Genomic DNA, 15,934 nt, shown 5'->3' with positions numbered 1-15,934 from the left:
GGGGATGTGGGACAGCAGGGAATGGGGATGTGGTACAGCCGGGAATGGGGATGTGGGACAGCAGGGAATGGGGCTGTGGGACAGCCGGAAATGGGGCTGTGGGACAGCAGGGAATGGGGATGTGGGACAGCCGGGAATGGGGATGTGGGACAGCGGGAATGGGGCTGTGGGACAGCCGGGGAATGGGGCTGTGGGACAGCCGGGAATGGGGATGTGGGACAGCGGGAATGGGGCTGTGGGACAGCGGGAATGGGGATGTGGGACAGCCGGGAATGGGGCTGTGGGACAGCGGGAATGGGGCTGGGGGACAGCGGGAATGGGGGCTGTGGGGACAGCGGGAATGGGGAGGATGTGGGACAGCCGGGAATGGGGCTGTGGGACAGCCGGGAATGGGGATGTGGGACAGCCGGGAATGGGGATGTGGGACAGCCGGGAATGGGGATGTGGTACAGCCGGGAATGGGGATGTGGGACAGCAGGGAATGGGGCTGTGGGACAGCCGGAAATGGGGCTGTGGGACAGCAGGGAATGGGGATGTGGGACAGCGGGAATGGGGCTGTGGGACAGCAGGGAATGGGGATGTGGGACAGCGGGAATGGGGCTGTGGGACAGCCGGGAATGGGGATGTGGGGACAGGCGGGAATGGGGCTGTGGGACAGCCGGGAATGGGGATGTGGGACAGCGGGGAATGGGGCTGTGGGACAGCAGGGAATGGGGCTGTGGGACAGCCGGGAATGGGGATGTGGGGACAGCGGGAATGGGGGCTGTGGGACAGCGGGAATGGGGATGTGGGACAGCCGGGAATGGGGCTGTGGGACAGCGGGAATGGGGCTGTGGGACAGCCGGGAATGGGGATGTGGGACAGCCGGGAATGGGGATGTGGGACAGCCGGGAATGGGGCTGTGGGGACAGCCGGGAATGGGGCTGTGGGACAGCCGGGAATGGGGATGTGGGACAGCCGGGAATGGGGATGTGGGACAGCCGGGAATGGGGCTGTGGGACAGCGGGAATGGGGATGTGGGACAGCCGGGAATGGGGCTGTGGGACAGCGGGAATGGGGCTGTGGGACAGCCGGGAATGGGGATGTGGGACAGCCGGGAATGGGGCTGTGGGACAGCCGGGAATGGGGATGTGGGACAGCGGGAATGGGGATGTGGGACAGCGGGAATGGGGCTGTGGGACAGCAGGGAATGGGGCTGTGGGACAGCGGGAATGGGGCTGTGGGACAGCAGGGAATGGGGCTGTGGGACAGCCGGGGAATGGGGATGTGGGACAGCCGGAAATGGGGCTGTGGGACAGCGGGAATGGGGCTGTGGGACAGCAGGGAATGGGGCTGTGGTACAGCCGGGAATGGGGATGTGGGACAGCGGGAATGGGGCTGTGGGACAGCGGGAATGGGGATGTGGTACAGCCGGGAATGGGGATGTGGGACAGCAGGGAATGGGGCTGTGGGACAGCCGGGAATGGGGCTGTGGGACAGCAGGGAATGGGGCTGTGGGACAGCGGGGAATGGGGATGTGGGACAGCCGGGAATGGGGCTGTGGGACAGCGGGAATGGGGATGTGGGACAGCCGGGAATGGGGCTGTGGGACAGCGGGGAATGGGGCTGTGGGACAGCCGGGAATGGGGCTGTGGGACAGCGGGAATGGGGCTGTGGGACAGCAGGGAATGGGGCTGTGGGACAGCCGGGAATGGGGATGTGGGACAGCCGGGAATGGGGATGTGGGGACAGGGGACACCCACCCTCCGCCAAACTCCATCCCGCTCCTGGGAAAGCGGAGCCGGCGGCGAGGGCAGGGCCTATTCCGTGATTAATTAGCTTTGTTTTGAAACAAGGAGCTGCCTCCGCAGCAGCAGCAGGAGGAAGAGGAGGAGGAGGAGGAGGAATTGTTGCCGAGCGCCAGAGCCGCGTGTGCGCCGAGCCCGCCGCGCTCGGCTGCCAGAGAAAGACGTGATTGTTGTCAGCGTGCCTCGCTCGCAGCCCTCCCAGTGCTCCCAGCCCTCCCTCCCAGTGCTCCCAGCCCCCCCAGTGCTCCCAGCCCTCCCTCCCAGCCCTCCGCCCCCCGCGTCCCCCCCGCTCCCAGCCACAAAACCCCCGCGCCCCGCCGGCTCGCTCGTGGCGGAGCGGAGAGGAGGAGGAGGAGGAGGAGGAGGGAGAGAGAAGCCAGAGAGAAACTTGTCTTGGGGATTAATAGGAGGCAGGAGGAGGGAGAGGTGCGCACAGGTAAGCTCTGGGCAGGTGTTCCCCCCCCCGGGCTCTGCTCACCTTGCCTGAGCCTCGCAGCGATGCTCCTGCGCTCTCCGGCCTCCCTCGCACCCCCAAAAACGTCTGCTCTCCCTCTTTCCCCCCCTCTCCTCTCGGTTCCTCTGTCCTGCAGCGCTCTGGAGTCTTTGTTCTTTCTCTGCTCCGCTTCCAGAGTTGCTGGGGTGCAGGAGGGGGTTGGGGGGGTCGCAGGGAAGCTGGGGGGGTGTGACAGCGCTGCGGCCACTGCCAGGCGCTTTTGGGGGGACATGAAGTGCCCTTTGTGTGCCCCCCACACCCCGAACCCCAGCAGGTTTGGCTCTGCAGCCAAACTGGGGGCGCTGGGGGTCGGAACTGGGGGAGCCGGGGGGGCCATGGCCAGGACAATCCCTGCCTTGGGAAGCAGGAGGGAAAACAAGCGAGGAAAGGGAGAGGCTGAGGGGAGGAGGGACACCCCCCCCCGGGGACAGAAATGCCACCAGGAGCCTGCGGGGACATCGGGGCACCCTGTCCTGCCTGGGGGGGGCTCTGGGGGGCTGTTCCCATCTCCCCGTGCTGGGGTAGGAACAGGGAATTTCGGACGGGAGCGGAGCGGGGTGGGGGCGAGCAGCCCGACAGCTCCGGGGCAGCTCCCAACGAGCTCTGCCCAAAATGTAGGGGGCAAAGCCTGGATGCCCCCGAGCATTCCCTAGGCATGCAATCCCACTTTTCCTGCCCGGAGCCAGCTCAGCTCCAGGTGGGCGGGGAGGTGCAGCCCCCCTCCCCGCGGGGGTCCCGCTCGGAGCCGGCTCTTTGTCCCCGCTCGGCCAGGAGGAGCAAGCGGGAAGTGATGTTCGCCGAAATCTTGGGAAAAAAAAAAAAAAAAAAAAAAAGAAAAGAGTTTTGTTACTTGGAAGAGGCTGATCCCAAACCTGCCCTTGCCCGCCGGCTGGAGAGGTTTTGGGGGAAAGCAGCTCCAAAGCAAAACATGGGAATTCATCCCCCTGCACGTGAGGGCTTGGGAGAGTCCCTGGGATCCTGGGATCATGGGGTCCTGAGATCCTGCAATCCTGGGATTCTGGGATCCTGCAGTCATGGGATCCTGCAATCCTTGGGATCCTGGGATCCTGGGATTCTGGGATCCCACAATGCTTGAATCTGCAGTCCTGGGACTCTGGGATCCTGTGATCATGGGATCACGGAATCACGGGTTCCTGGGATCCTGTGATCCCGGGATCAGGGGATTCTGGGATCCCATAATCCTGGAATCCTGGGATCCTGCAATCCCTGGAATCCCGGGATTCTGGGATCCCGCGATCCCGGCCCTGCCCCGTGTGGCCCCCAGGCCATCCCAGCGCCGCGCCCCGGGCAGCGCAGCGCCCTTTCCAGGGACAGCCAGAATGCGGGAATTGCGTCCCTGCTCCCCGGGGAATCAGCGCTTCCCGCCCGGGAAGAGATCAAAGCGCAGCCGTGGGAGGTTTCCCTGCCCTTGGAAGAGGAGGAGGAGGAGGGGATGAGGCGTCGGGGCCGCTTCCCAGCCCGGGGGAGAAGCGGAGCGGGCGAGGCGGCTGCTCGGGGGGGGAGCGCGGCGTGTGTGGGGTCCGGGCCCGCGGCGCTTTGGCAGCCAGGAGCCGCTTTTGTCCCTGCCCAGCGTTCCCACTGCGTGCGGCAGCGGGACCCCGGCCGGGAGCGGCGCTGGGAAGGGCCGGGACGCGGGGAGGGAGGAATTGAGGAGACAGAGAGCAGCGGGAAGGTGCTCCCGGCCAGGGCCGCCTTCCCACGGGCGCTGCCGCGGGAGGAGGGAGCGGGGGACGGGGTGAGATTTTGGAGAGGATCCCGGGGACCAGGGAGCAGAGGAAGGGATGAACTTTTGGGAAGTATCCCGGGGACCAGGGAGCAGGGGAAGGGATGAACTTTTTGGGAGGATCCCGGGGACTCTGTGAGATGGGGAAGGGATGAGCCCTTGGGGAGGATCCCGGAGATTCTGGGGATCAGGGAGCAAGGGAAAGGATGAGCCTTTGGGGAGGATCCGGGGGACTCTGGGAGCAGAGGAAGGGATGAACTTTTGGGGAGGATCCCGGGGATTCTGGGAGCAGAGGAAGGGATGAGCATTTGGGCAGGATCCCGGGGACTTGTGGGGACCAGGGAGCTGGGGAAAGGATGAGCTTTTGGGGAGGATCCCGGGGACTCTGGGAGCAGAGGAAGGAATGAGCATTTGGGAAGTATCCCGAGGACTAGGGGGACCCAGGAGCAGAGGACGGGATGAGCATTTGAGGAGGATCCCGGCGACTCTGGGGACCCTCGTGGCACACAGGAGCCCCGCGCTGCTGTCGCCGTGTCCTGGCTGAGCCCTGGCGGTGTCACCGCTCCCTGCACGGACTCAGCGCCATCCCAGCGGGAATGCGGCAGGACCCAGCCCCGGCTCGCTGGGAAAGGGCGAGAACCGCGGGGTTGTTCCACCAGGGCTGCGCTTCCCGAGGGACCCCGGTGAAAGCCCGGCTGCCCTCCCCCTTTTCCACGATTCCCAGCGCTCCAGAGGCGCTGGATGACGAGCTCCGGGCTGGGTCGGGCTCTCGCAGAGACGCGAGCCGCGCCAAGGAAGGAGCTTTGCCCGATCCTGGTGGTTATTTTTATCTTGCTCTCCTTGTTCTGCTCCGACATTCCCGTTCCCAGGCTGGAAGGGGGCTTTTCCCCCACCAGGGATGATGGGGATTGCGGGAATGTGTGAGAGGAGCTAACAGCGAGCTGGAAAGGGGCCCTCCTCCAGCCACGCCGCTTTTCCTGCCTCTCCCAGAGTTAAAATTCCCTTTATCCCTCTGCGGGAGCGGGATGTTGGACACACACCCGCATTCAGCTGCTGCCTGTCCCCTCCCCGCTGCAGGAGGCACCCGAGCGACACGGCGGGGACCCTGCGGGTGACAAATCCCCCGCGGTGACCTTTGCACGGCTCCCTGTCGCCCCCGGGGTGGCGGCTTCTCCCTGCCCTTGGCGCCCGTCCCGGGGCTGGCAGCCAGCGCTGCTGGAGCCGGGGCTTGCTGGGATGCAGGGAAGAGAAACTATGCGCAAAGCAAACCCCCGTGGCATTCGGGGCTGGAATTTACAGCTGTTGCACTAGGGTTTTTTGGGGTTTTTTTTGTCCATTGTAACCGGGATGGCTGAGGAAGCAGCTGCCTCCTTCTGGGAAAAACCCCGGGATCTGCCGGGTGCCTCGGCCTCGCAGCCAGGCCGGGCTCAGGGAGGTGTCAGCGCTGGTTTTGTCCATGAATTGAGCCTTTTTTCCAGGCCAGGCCGTCGGTTTCCTGAATTCCTGCGTTGCTCCATGACTTAACTTTGTTCCAGTGGCACGGATTCCTTGTGGGCAGCTGGAGCTGGGGAGGCTGGCAGGGCAGGGCTGTGCTGGGGCTCCGCTGGGATCGGCGGAGGGGATTTGGGAATTCTGCTCCTGGCATTCACACCAGTAAATCCAACTGCATGGAGAACAGACCTCGGCTTTTCCAGATCCTGGGAGAGCTGGCTCAGAGTCTTCCAGCAATTGTGATGTCGTGGTGGTGTCACATCCCTGGGGGTTTTTTTTGGGAATGTCACTGCTTTCCTGCAGTTTGCTTGGAAGTGGCTCCTGCTTTCCCCAGGCAGGCTGGGGAGCAGCACCAGGGAAGGGTGGTGGCAGTGCCACAGGGCTGGGACAGTCCCCACGGGGTGGATAAAGGGGCGGTGTCAGCCCCGCCGCTGCCCCTCCGTGCCCACAGAATTCCACGGGATGCTGTCACTCCCCAGCCGGGATTCCTGGCTCGGGTGGCTGCTGCCCTGTGCCCCCCGAGCCCCCAGACCTCTGGGATGTCAGACCCTCGCGGGGAGGGGACGGGGCAGGCTCGGAGGGGTGACAGCGCTGCCCTGTCCCCCACCCTGCTGGGACATTGCTGGGGGGCCTGGGTGGATCCGACACCTGGATCACGGCGTGTCCTGCCTGGAATGTTGAGTCCTGGCTGGAATGTTGAGTCCTGGATGGAAAGTTGAGTCCTGGATGGAAAGTTGAGTCCTGGATGGAAAGTTGTGTCCTGGATGGAAAGTTGTGTCCTGGATGGAAGGTCACCTCCCAGAAGAAATGTCACCTCCCAGCTGCTCCCTCCCTCTGCACCGGGCCAAGCTCAGACCTCAGCCCCTGCCGCTCCCTCGGGAGTTTGTGGGGGTTAAAATCCAGGTTCTGGAGCAGGGGAAAAGCCCCTTGTAAAGCTCTGGGATGCCACGGAAAGCTTTGGGAGTGAGATCCGTGTGCTGTGGCCGGGGAAGGAGCAGGATGCTGACGGAATGGGAAGGGCACTGCACAAACAGCAGAGCCCTGTCACGGATTTTCCCATTTTCCAGACTCTGAACCCAGAGTGCAGGCACAGCATCGCATCCATCCCCAAGCAGGAGCTGCTGCAGCTCTGCTGGGCTCAGGATCCGGCAGCTCTGGGCTCTGCCGGCTCCTTCCCTGCTCCTCCCTTCCCCCAGCGAGATGCCAGAGCCCTGATGGAAAGCAGCCGGCCCGGGAGGCGTGCGGGGTTAACCAGAGCCAGATGGGAGCCGGGAGGAACGGGCCGGGCCTGCAGGAGGGGCCGGAACGGGACCTTTTCCTGCAGAAATTCAACTCCTTGGAGCCCCAGGAAAGCTGGGATGGCTGCAAAGGGAGCTGGGGCTGGCAGAGTGGCCCTGGAGAGGGTGGCCCAGGGGGTCCCTGCAGTTCCTGGGGGCTTTTCTCCCTCCAGGGGTGATGGAAATTGGGGGTTCCAGGCAATGGCTGGAAAGGGAGGATGGGCAGTGAATCCCACTCTGCTGTGCTGGATGGGAGAGCTGGAAGTGCTGGATTTCCTCCCAAAACTGGCACCAGCAGCTCCAGCACCTCCAAAGGCTTCTCCCATCTCAGCAGTGCTTTCCTGTCCATTTCCCTTCCTCCTCTGGTTTCCCTCATTTCCTCCCTCTCCTCCATCTCCCTCTCCTTCCCGCCCTCCCTCTGCCTTGCTCTGATCCTGCCGGGTGACGAATCCCCCTGGGAGAAGCCTGGTGAGCCCCAGGGTCCATTCCCAGGAATCCCACCCCGATCCCAGCCTGCTGCAGCTGTGGGAGCACCCAAACCCCACTGCACGGGCTCCTCTGCTGGATCCCTCCTCCCTGGGGGCAGCAGCCGCGGAATTCCCAGGAAATCTGGGCAGGATGAGCAAGGAGCTGCTGTTCCAGGCGGAACAGGGGTGGGACAGCGTGAGCAGCACCCAGAGAGGAGGGAGAGGTGGCCAGGGATGGTGTCCAGGAGAAATTTCCTGGCTTGGGGCACACCTGACCCCTCCCAATGTCCCGCTGTGACTCTTCCCAAATGGTCAGCGGGGCTGGATGGGTTCCCTGGGCAGCACGGGGAGATGTGGATCCAAACCCTGCGGTGCTCCCACTTTGGGAATGCCCTTTTCATCCAGGGCCTGGCAGAGGGGCTGTTCCTCACCCAGAGCCGTCCGTCTCTCCTGCCCCGTTCACCTCTGCCGGATTCCTGGGGCTTTCCAGAGGAAATTTCCTGTGGAATCTTTAATTTGCTGACTGCCAAACGAAGCCAAACCCATCCAGGAGTCTGAAGGGCTGATCCATCCTTTGGGAAGAGAGGATGGAAGGTCCAGGCACCACGGGGTGGAAAAATGAAATTAAAACCCAAATGAAAAAAACAAACAAACAAAACCAAACAACAACAACAACATTCCCCATGGATAACGGTGAGGTAGGAGAGGAATTCCATGGATAGTGGTGAATGAGAGGGATCCCAGGGATAGCAGTGAGCCAGAGGGATCCCATGGAAAATGGTGGGGCAGGGAGAAGAATCTCATGGATCATGATGGGCCAAGGAGAGGAATTCCATGGGTAATGGTGAATGAGAGAGGAATTCCATGGATAATGTGAGATAGGTAAAGGAATTCAATGGATAATGGTGAATGAGAGAAGAATTCCATGGATAATGGTGAATGAGAGGGATTCCATGGATGATGGTGAGGAAGGAAGAGGAATTCCATGGATAATGTGAGGTAGGGAGAGGGATTCCATGGATAATGGTGAATGAGAGAGGGATTCCATGGATAATGTGAGGTAGGGAGAGGCATTCCATGGATAATGGTGAATGAGAGGAATTCCATGGATAATGTGAGGTAGGGAAAGGAATTCAATGGATAATGATGAATGAGAGAAGAATTCCATGGATAATGGTGAATGAGAGGGATCCCATGGATGACGGTGAGGAAGGAAGAGGAATTCCACGGATAATGATGAATGAGAGAGGGATTCCATGGATAATGGTGAATGAGAGGAATTCCATGGATAATGTGAGGTAGGGAAAGGAATTCCATGGATAATGGTGAATGAGAGAGGAATTCCATGGATAATGGTGAATGAGATAGAGATTCCATGGATAATGGTGAATGAGAGGAATTCCATGGATAATGGTGAATGAGAGAGGAATTCCATGGATAATGGTGAATGAGATAGAGATTCCATGGATAATGGTGAATGAGATGAATTCCATGGATAATGTGAGGCAGGGAGAAGAATTCCATGGCCAACAGCGAGCCAGGGACAGGGACCTCAGCGACCCCAGCCCTGGGGAGGGGCTGCACTGGAAGACGACTCCCAGTGGGAAGGGGACAGGAGTCAGGGAATGGATAAACCCCCGCGTGCCAGCGGTGGGGAGGCGACAATTCCTCAACCCACCCCTCTCCTGGTGTCCCTGCAGGAAACCACCCGGACCATGAAGGCGGCCCTGGCGTTCCTGCTCCCGCTGGCGCTGGCGCTGGCGCCGGCGGCGAGCGCCCAGCGGCGCAAACCGCCCCGCAGGCCCACCCGGCCACCCGCGCCCTTCGAGGAGCCCGCGGAGCCCACGGAGCTGCCCCCTCCGCTCCCTCCGGGCCCGCCGTCCGTCTTCCCCGACTGCCCGCGGGAGTGCTACTGCCCGCCCGACTTCCCGTCGGCGCTGTACTGCGACAGCCGCAACCTGCGCACGGTGCCCGTGATCCCGCCGCGCATCCACTACCTGTACCTGCAGAACAACTTCATCGCCGACCTGCCCGAGGAGTCCTTCCGCAACGCCACCGGCCTCAAGTGGGTCAACCTGGACAACAACCGCATCCGCAAGGTGGACAGGAAGGTGCTGGAGAAGCTGGAGAACCTCATCTTCCTCTACATGGAGAGGAACCAGCTGAAGGAGGTGCCCGCCTTCCTGCCGCCCAACCTGGAGCAGCTGCGGCTCAGCAGGAATCAGATCTCCAAGATCCCCGCCGGCGTCTTCAACAAGCTGGAGAACCTGGTGCTGCTGGACCTGCACCACAACAAGCTGAGCGACGGCGTCTTCAACAAGAACACCTTCAAGGGGCTCAAGAACCTCATGCAGCTCAACCTGGCCCACAACATCCTGAGGAAGATGCCCCCCGGCGTGCCCAGCGCCATCCACCAGCTCTTCCTGGACAGGAACAACATCGAGGACATCCCCAGCGATTATTTCAAGGAGTTCCCCAACCTGGCTTTCATCCGGCTCAACTACAACCAGATTTCGGATAAGGGGCTGCCCAAAAATTCCTTCAACCTCACCAACCTGCTGGTGCTGCACCTGGCCCACAACAAGCTCACCAACGTGCCCTTCATCAGCCCCAAGCTGGAGCACCTCTACCTGAACAACAACTCCATCGAGAGTGAGTCCCACGGGGGGTTTGGGGGAGAAAAAACCTTGGGAGGGTTTTTCTGAGGAGCAGGAAAGGCTGGGGGCAGTGACAGGGCTGGAGCGGGATTCCTGGATGTTTTTTTGGGAAGCTGGGGCCGGCTTGGCAGGTTCCGGGGGTGGGATGATCCCTTTTCTCTCTGGAATGCCACCGCATCCCTCTCTGCGCTGCGGAGGAACGTGACCTACTTCACTCCTGATCAAAAACCAGATTTTCCCTCCTGCTGGGGCTTTCAACAGCCTGGGATTGTCCCTTTTGGTGGCAAAACAACCCCAGTTTGGGGTTCAATAACAAGGGGGTTTCAACAATCCCTGCCCACATTCCCTTTTCCCTAACCTGCATCCTGTTTGTCCCCCTGCCCACATTCTGTTTTCCCTGACCTGAATCCCGCTGTTCCTCCTGCCCACATTCTCTTTTCCCTAACCCACATTTCACTTCTCCTCCTGTCCACATTCCCTTTTTCCCTAACCCCCATCCCACATTCCTTTTACCCCATTCCCTTTTCCCTAACCCTCATCCTGCTCTTCCTCCTGCCCACATTCCTTTTCCCTAACCCGTATCCCTCTCTTCCTTCTCTCCACATTCTCTTTTCCCTATCCCACTGCTCCTGCTTTCCACATTCCCTTTTCCCTCACCCGCATCCCTCTCTTCCTCCTGCCCCGACTCCTTTTTCCCTGACCCGCATCCCTCTGTTCCTTTTCTCCGCATTCCTGTTCCTCCTTTCCCTATCCCACTGCTCCTCCTCTCCACATTCCCCCTTCCCTCACCCGAATCCCACATTCCTTTTACCCCATTCCCTTTTCCCTGACCCTCATCCCTCTCTTCCTCCTGCCCACATTCCCTTTTCCTCACCCGCCTCCCGCTTTTCCTCCTGCCCACATTCCTTTTTCCCTAACCCGCATCCCTCTGTTCCTTTTCTCCGCATTCCTGTTCCTCCTTTCCACATTCCCGTTCCTCCTCTCCACATTCCCTTTTCCCTATCCCGCTGCTCCTCCTCTCCACATTCCCTTTTCCCTGACCCTCATCCCGCTCTTCCTCCTCTCCACATTCCCCTTTCCCTGACCCTCATCCCGCTCTTCCTCCTCTCCACATTCCCCTTTCCCTGACCCTCATCCCTCTCTTACTCCTGCCCACATTCCTTTTTCCCTCACCCGCATCCCTCTCTTCCTCCTGCCCATATTCCTTTTTCCCTCACCCGCATCCCTCTGTTCCTTTTCTCCGCATTCCTGTTCCTTCTCTCCACATTCCTCTTTCCCTCACCCGCATCCCACATTCCTTTTACCCCATTCCCTTTTCCCTCACCCTCATCCCGCTCTTCCTCCTCTCCACATTCCCCTTTCCCTGACCCTCATCCCGCTCTTCCTCCTGCCCACATTCCCCTTTCCCTGACCCTCATCCCTCTCTTCCTCCTGCCCACATTCCAGCCCCGCATTCCCTCACCCTCACCCCTCTGTGTCTCCTGTCCCCGCAGAAATCAACGGCACGCAGATCTGCCCCACCTCGCTGGTGTCCATCCAGGATTTCTCTCCCTCCGACCTGGACAGCGTCCCGCGGCTCCGCTACCTGCGGCTGGACGGGAACCTGCTCAAGCCGCCCATCCCCCTGGACCTGATGCTGTGTTTCCGCCTGCTGCAGTCCGTGGTGTTTTAGCCCCGTCCCGCCTCTCCCAGCCCGGCTTTGCTCGGACGTTTCACCCCCGGCGGGTTTGACACGTGGGACCCTCTCTCCTCCCTCTCCCCCGCTCGCCCCCCGCCTCCATCCCTCTCCCCGCTGGTCCCCGCTTTTCCTGCCCTGCGGGGACACCCGCGGCTCCTTGGGGACCGCTCTGAGCAGGACAGCGCCGTGTCCCAGCCGGTCGCAGCGCCCTGTCCTTGTCCCCCAGGCCCAGCCCGGAGTGGCTCCGTCTCTCCCTTGGAGCCCGCGGGGCTCGGGGTGGGTCGGGTGTGTCCCTGCTCCTGGGGAACCATTCCCGGTGGGGTTTGGAGCTGGGATGGGATGAGCTGAGGGCGGTGGGACCCGTGGAAGTGAGGAGGATGGACAATCAGGCCATCCCAGGGGTGGGGACACTCCTGTCACCCTTTGGCTTCGTGTTTCTCTGGAGGAGGAGGAGGAGGAGGGTCTAAATCCCTCCTGGATCTGCGGGGATGGGGCAGGGAGGGTGTCCTGCCCCTGGGAGGCCAGACCTTCCCACACCCCCGGGCAGGAGCAGACCCTGCCTGGCTTCAAATCCCCCATCCCAGCATCCCCCCATCCCTGGGGCCGCAGCCCCATCCCAAAATCCTGAATCCTTCCATGTAAAATCTGGGATCAAGGGCCACAGCCCCACCCCAAAATCCCACACCTTTCCCTGTAAAATCTGAGGATGCAGGGACACTTCTGTGGGGTCACAGCCCCATCCCCAAATCCTGCATCCACATCCATGGAGTTACAGCCCCATACAAAATCCTGAATCCACATCCGTGGGGCCACAGCCCCATCCCAAAATCCTGAATCCTTCCATGTAAAATCTGGGATCAAGAGCCACAGCCCCATCCCAAAATCCTACACCTTTCCCTCTAAAATCTGGGCTCAAGGGCCACATCCATGGGGCCAGAGCCCCATCCCAAAATCCTGCACCCTTCCCTGTAAAATCTGGGATTCAGGGACACTTCTGTGGGGTCACAGCCTCATCCCAAAATCCTGAATCCTTCCCTGTAAAATCTGGGATGCAGGGACACATCTGTGGGGTCACAGCCTCATCCCAAAACCCTGCATCCTTCCCTGTAAAATCTGGGATTCAGGGACACTTCTGTGGGGTCACAGCCCCATCCCAAAATCCTGCACCCTTCCCTCTGAGATCTGAGGATTCAGGGCCACGTCCACGGCTCAGTTTCTCTCTGGAGCCGATCACACATGGCTGGGTTTTGCCTTTTTTTAATCAGAAATAAAAGGAAGGGAGAAGAAAAGGGAAGAATCATCCTTTGGAAGGGCTATTTTTATCCCTGCTCTTCCCCGTCCCCACATGTATCGCTTCCCCCTCCCATAGCTGTACCTGCATTTATAGGGTGTCCGGGTTTAGGGGGGATTATTCTCTTCTTTTCTTCCTGAGTCTCAGGATTTGGATTTAAAGGCCGAGCATTAGAGAGGAGAGAAAAAAAAAAAAGAAAATCCAACTGCAATGAGCATTAAATAAACCAAAGAAAGCTCCTTTGTGTCCAGCCAGCAGAGCTGACCCTTCCCAGGACGGGCACGGACGGGCACCGTGTCCTTCCCCTGCAGCTGGCACAGGGATGCTCCCCTTCTCCCATTAATTAACACCTCCTGCTCATTAAGGAGGCTTTCCCCTGATGCTAAAATCTGCTTTGCAGCTCTCCCTGCAGTAGGGTGGGACAGGTTTCAGCCCTAAACCCGGACAGAGCCCCTGGATTTATGTATATTTATATCTGATGTGTATATAGACTGGTAGAATGTACAGATATTCCTAAAGCCACGTGCTCCTCCCCACCCGGCAACTTTATGGGGTTTTCACTCCCACTCCCTGCAGCAGTGGAAATAAAATCATTCACAAGGGACCCCGAGCCTCTCCCTGGTCCATCCTCGCCTTCATCCCGCAGCAAAATTTTCCTTGCCTGGGGAATTGGGTGGAATGACTCTCCCAATGTTTTTGGGGTTTTTGGGCTTGGGGTTTTGGCTGGAGTGATGCCGAATTTGGGAATGAAGGGATTCTTGGCTGGGATGGAATTCCCAGAGAATCCCTGGATTCCAAGGGCTGGGCTGGAGCAGCCCGGCCTGGTGGAAGGTGTCCCTAACTGTGGGATAGGATGCGATTTGACCCTAAACCCAGGAACTTTATGGGGTTATGAAGGAATTCTTGACTGGGATGGAATTCCCATAGAATCCCTGGGTGCCTCTGGATTCCACGGGCCAGGCTGGTGGGAGGTGTCCCTGCCCATGGGGTGGGATGGGAGTGGACCCCAAACCTTGACCCCAAAGCAGGGTTTGAGGGGCTGGGCTCACAGCCCTGGGGTCCAGGCCAGGCTCCTGCCCCACGTCCCCTCCCTAATGAGCATCCCTGCTAATTAGGAGAGGCTCGTCTTGGCTGCAGCTCCCGGGGCTGTCACCCCAGCAGAAGGTGACACCCAACACTGGGGTGGGTGACAGCCACGAGCACCCAATCCCTGGGGGATCCAGCCCCTCCCCAGCACTGGGAGCAGCGGCTGAGGAGCCCCCACCCCTCTAACCCCACTAATGAGGGGGTCCCCGTGACCCCAGAGAGCAGCTTCCCACGCTGCCAACCCCAACCCCGGCCCCAATCCCAGCCCCAAACCCAGCCCCAATCCCAACCCCAAACCCAGCCCCAAATCCCAGCCCCAGCCCCAATCCCAGCCCCAAATCCCAGCCCCAATCCCAGCCCCAATCCCAGCCCCAATCCCGGCCCCAATCCCAGCCCCAAACCCAGCCCCAATCCCAGCCCCAATCCCAGCCCCAATCCCAGCCCCAATCCCAGCCCCAATCCCAGCCCCAATCCCGGCCCCAAACCCAGCCCCAATCCCAGCCCCAAACCCAGCCCCAATCCCAACCCCAATCCCAGCCCCAGCCCCAGCCCCAATCCCAGCCCCAGCCCCAGCCCCAATCCCAGCCCCAACCCCAGCCCCAACCCCAGCCCCAACCCCGGCCCCAACCCCAGCCCCAACCCTAGCCCCGATCCCAAAAGGTTTTAGGGAGCAGCTTTGGGGTGCTCTTAGGGATCCTTCAGCGCTGGGGATCCAACTGCCCAGGGGACCCCATTGTCCTTTGGGACCCCAGTGTCCTTTGGGACCCCTTCATTCCCGGGGACCCCTTCACCCCTTTCACCCCCGGGACCCCTTCACCTTTTAGGACCCTTCACCCCCGGGGTCCCCTTCATTCTTGGGGCCCCCTTCAGCTTTTGGGACCCCAGGGAACCCCATTTCCCAGGGGACCCTGGGCCACCCCCCTTTCTCCCCCCCAGCCCCCCCGGCTCACACCGGCTCTGTCCCTAATGAGGGGCTTAATGAAGATTAACGGGGGGGCACACGGCGGGGGCTGGGGGGCTGCGGGGGTGTCCCCGGCCGCCCCCCGAGCAGATGGGAGCGCCGGGAGGGTGGGCGGTGCGCGGGGGGCGACGCGCCGCTGGCGACGGGAACATTTTCGCGGCCGTGGGTGGGTGGGTGGGCACGAGGCTGCTCGGGGGGGGCTGCCGTGCTCGCCCTGCCCCTCCTGGGGTGTGCCAGCCCCCCAGCCAGGAGGGTCCGGGGCCCCCCGAGCTGAGCTCTGCCCCCGGGGACACGGGGGGGGCGCGGGGGGGGTTTCACACCCTGCCCCGGTGAGGGGAGCAGTGCTGAGCCCCCCCTGCACCCACAGCGGCTCCTTGTCCCCAAAATCCCCAAAAAAACACCCCAGAATGTGAAGTTTGGGGTGCTGTGCCCCCCCTGCACCCACAGCGGCTCCCCCCCCCCCCCAAAAAACCCCAAAACAACCCCAGATAGTGAAGGTGGGGGGTGCTGAGCCCCCCCCCGGCACCCACAGCTGCTCCTTGTTCCCCCAAAAACCCCAAACCACCCCAGAGAGTGAAGGTTTGCAGTGGTGAGCCCCCCCCTACACCCACAGCTGCTCCCCCTCCCCAGAAAACCCCAAAACCTCTCAGTGTGTGAAGATTTGGGGCGCTGAGCTCCCCCTCTGCATCCACAGCGGCTCCCCCTCCCCAAAAACCCCAAAACCACCCCAGAGAGTGAAGATTTGGGGTGCTGCGCCCCCCGGGAGGGGACCTGGGCTGGGTGAGCTCACTGTCCCCACCCATCGCTGCCGGGGGGGGGGGTCCCTGCAGCCCCCCCAAACCCCGCGCTGCTCACTGGGGTCCCCCCGGTGCTTTGGGGCGCCCCTGGGGCCGGGCACAGCCGGGGGTCCCTGTCCGGTGTCACCTCCTGGGGTGGCGCTGGCTCTGTCCCCCCGCCCGGGGCCGTGTCCCCCCGCCCCTGGGGACACCCGGGAGATGTCGC

At 61.4% G+C, this 15,934-nt stretch overlaps 1 protein-coding gene across 1 annotated transcript; it reads left to right on the top strand.

Annotated features, from left to right (window-relative positions):
• Positions 1–2,059: 2,059 nt before the first annotated feature.
• Positions 2,060–13,489, top strand: PRELP (proline and arginine rich end leucine rich repeat protein). The gene is made up of 3 exons (XM_064398981.1): positions 2,060–2,223; positions 8,960–9,911; positions 11,410–13,489. Exons 2-3 carry the CDS (start codon positions 8,975–8,977, stop codon positions 11,586–11,588), a joined length of 1,116 nt encoding a protein of 371 aa, XP_064255051.1. The 5' UTR covers positions 2,060–2,223; positions 8,960–8,974; the 3' UTR covers positions 11,589–13,489.
• The last annotated feature ends 2,445 nt before the right edge of the window (positions 13,490–15,934 follow it).

This window comes from Passer domesticus, chromosome 25 (assembly GCF_036417665.1).
Source record: "Passer domesticus isolate bPasDom1 chromosome 25, bPasDom1.hap1, whole genome shotgun sequence".
Lineage (NCBI taxonomy): Eukaryota > Metazoa > Chordata > Aves > Passeriformes > Passeridae > Passer > Passer domesticus.
This window is presented reverse-complemented; position numbering and strand designations above follow the sequence as displayed.

Bases quoted from the DNA above. Each gene is read 5' to 3' on its own strand.
- PRELP (XM_064398981.1), top strand. From the start codon at position 8,975: ATGAAGGCGGCCCTGGCGTTCCTGCTCCCGCTGGCGCTGGCGCTGGCG. The intron at 9,912-11,409 runs GTGAGTCCCACG...CTGTCCCCGCAG, and splicing joins GAACAACAACTCCATCGAGA to AAATCAACGGCACGCAGATC.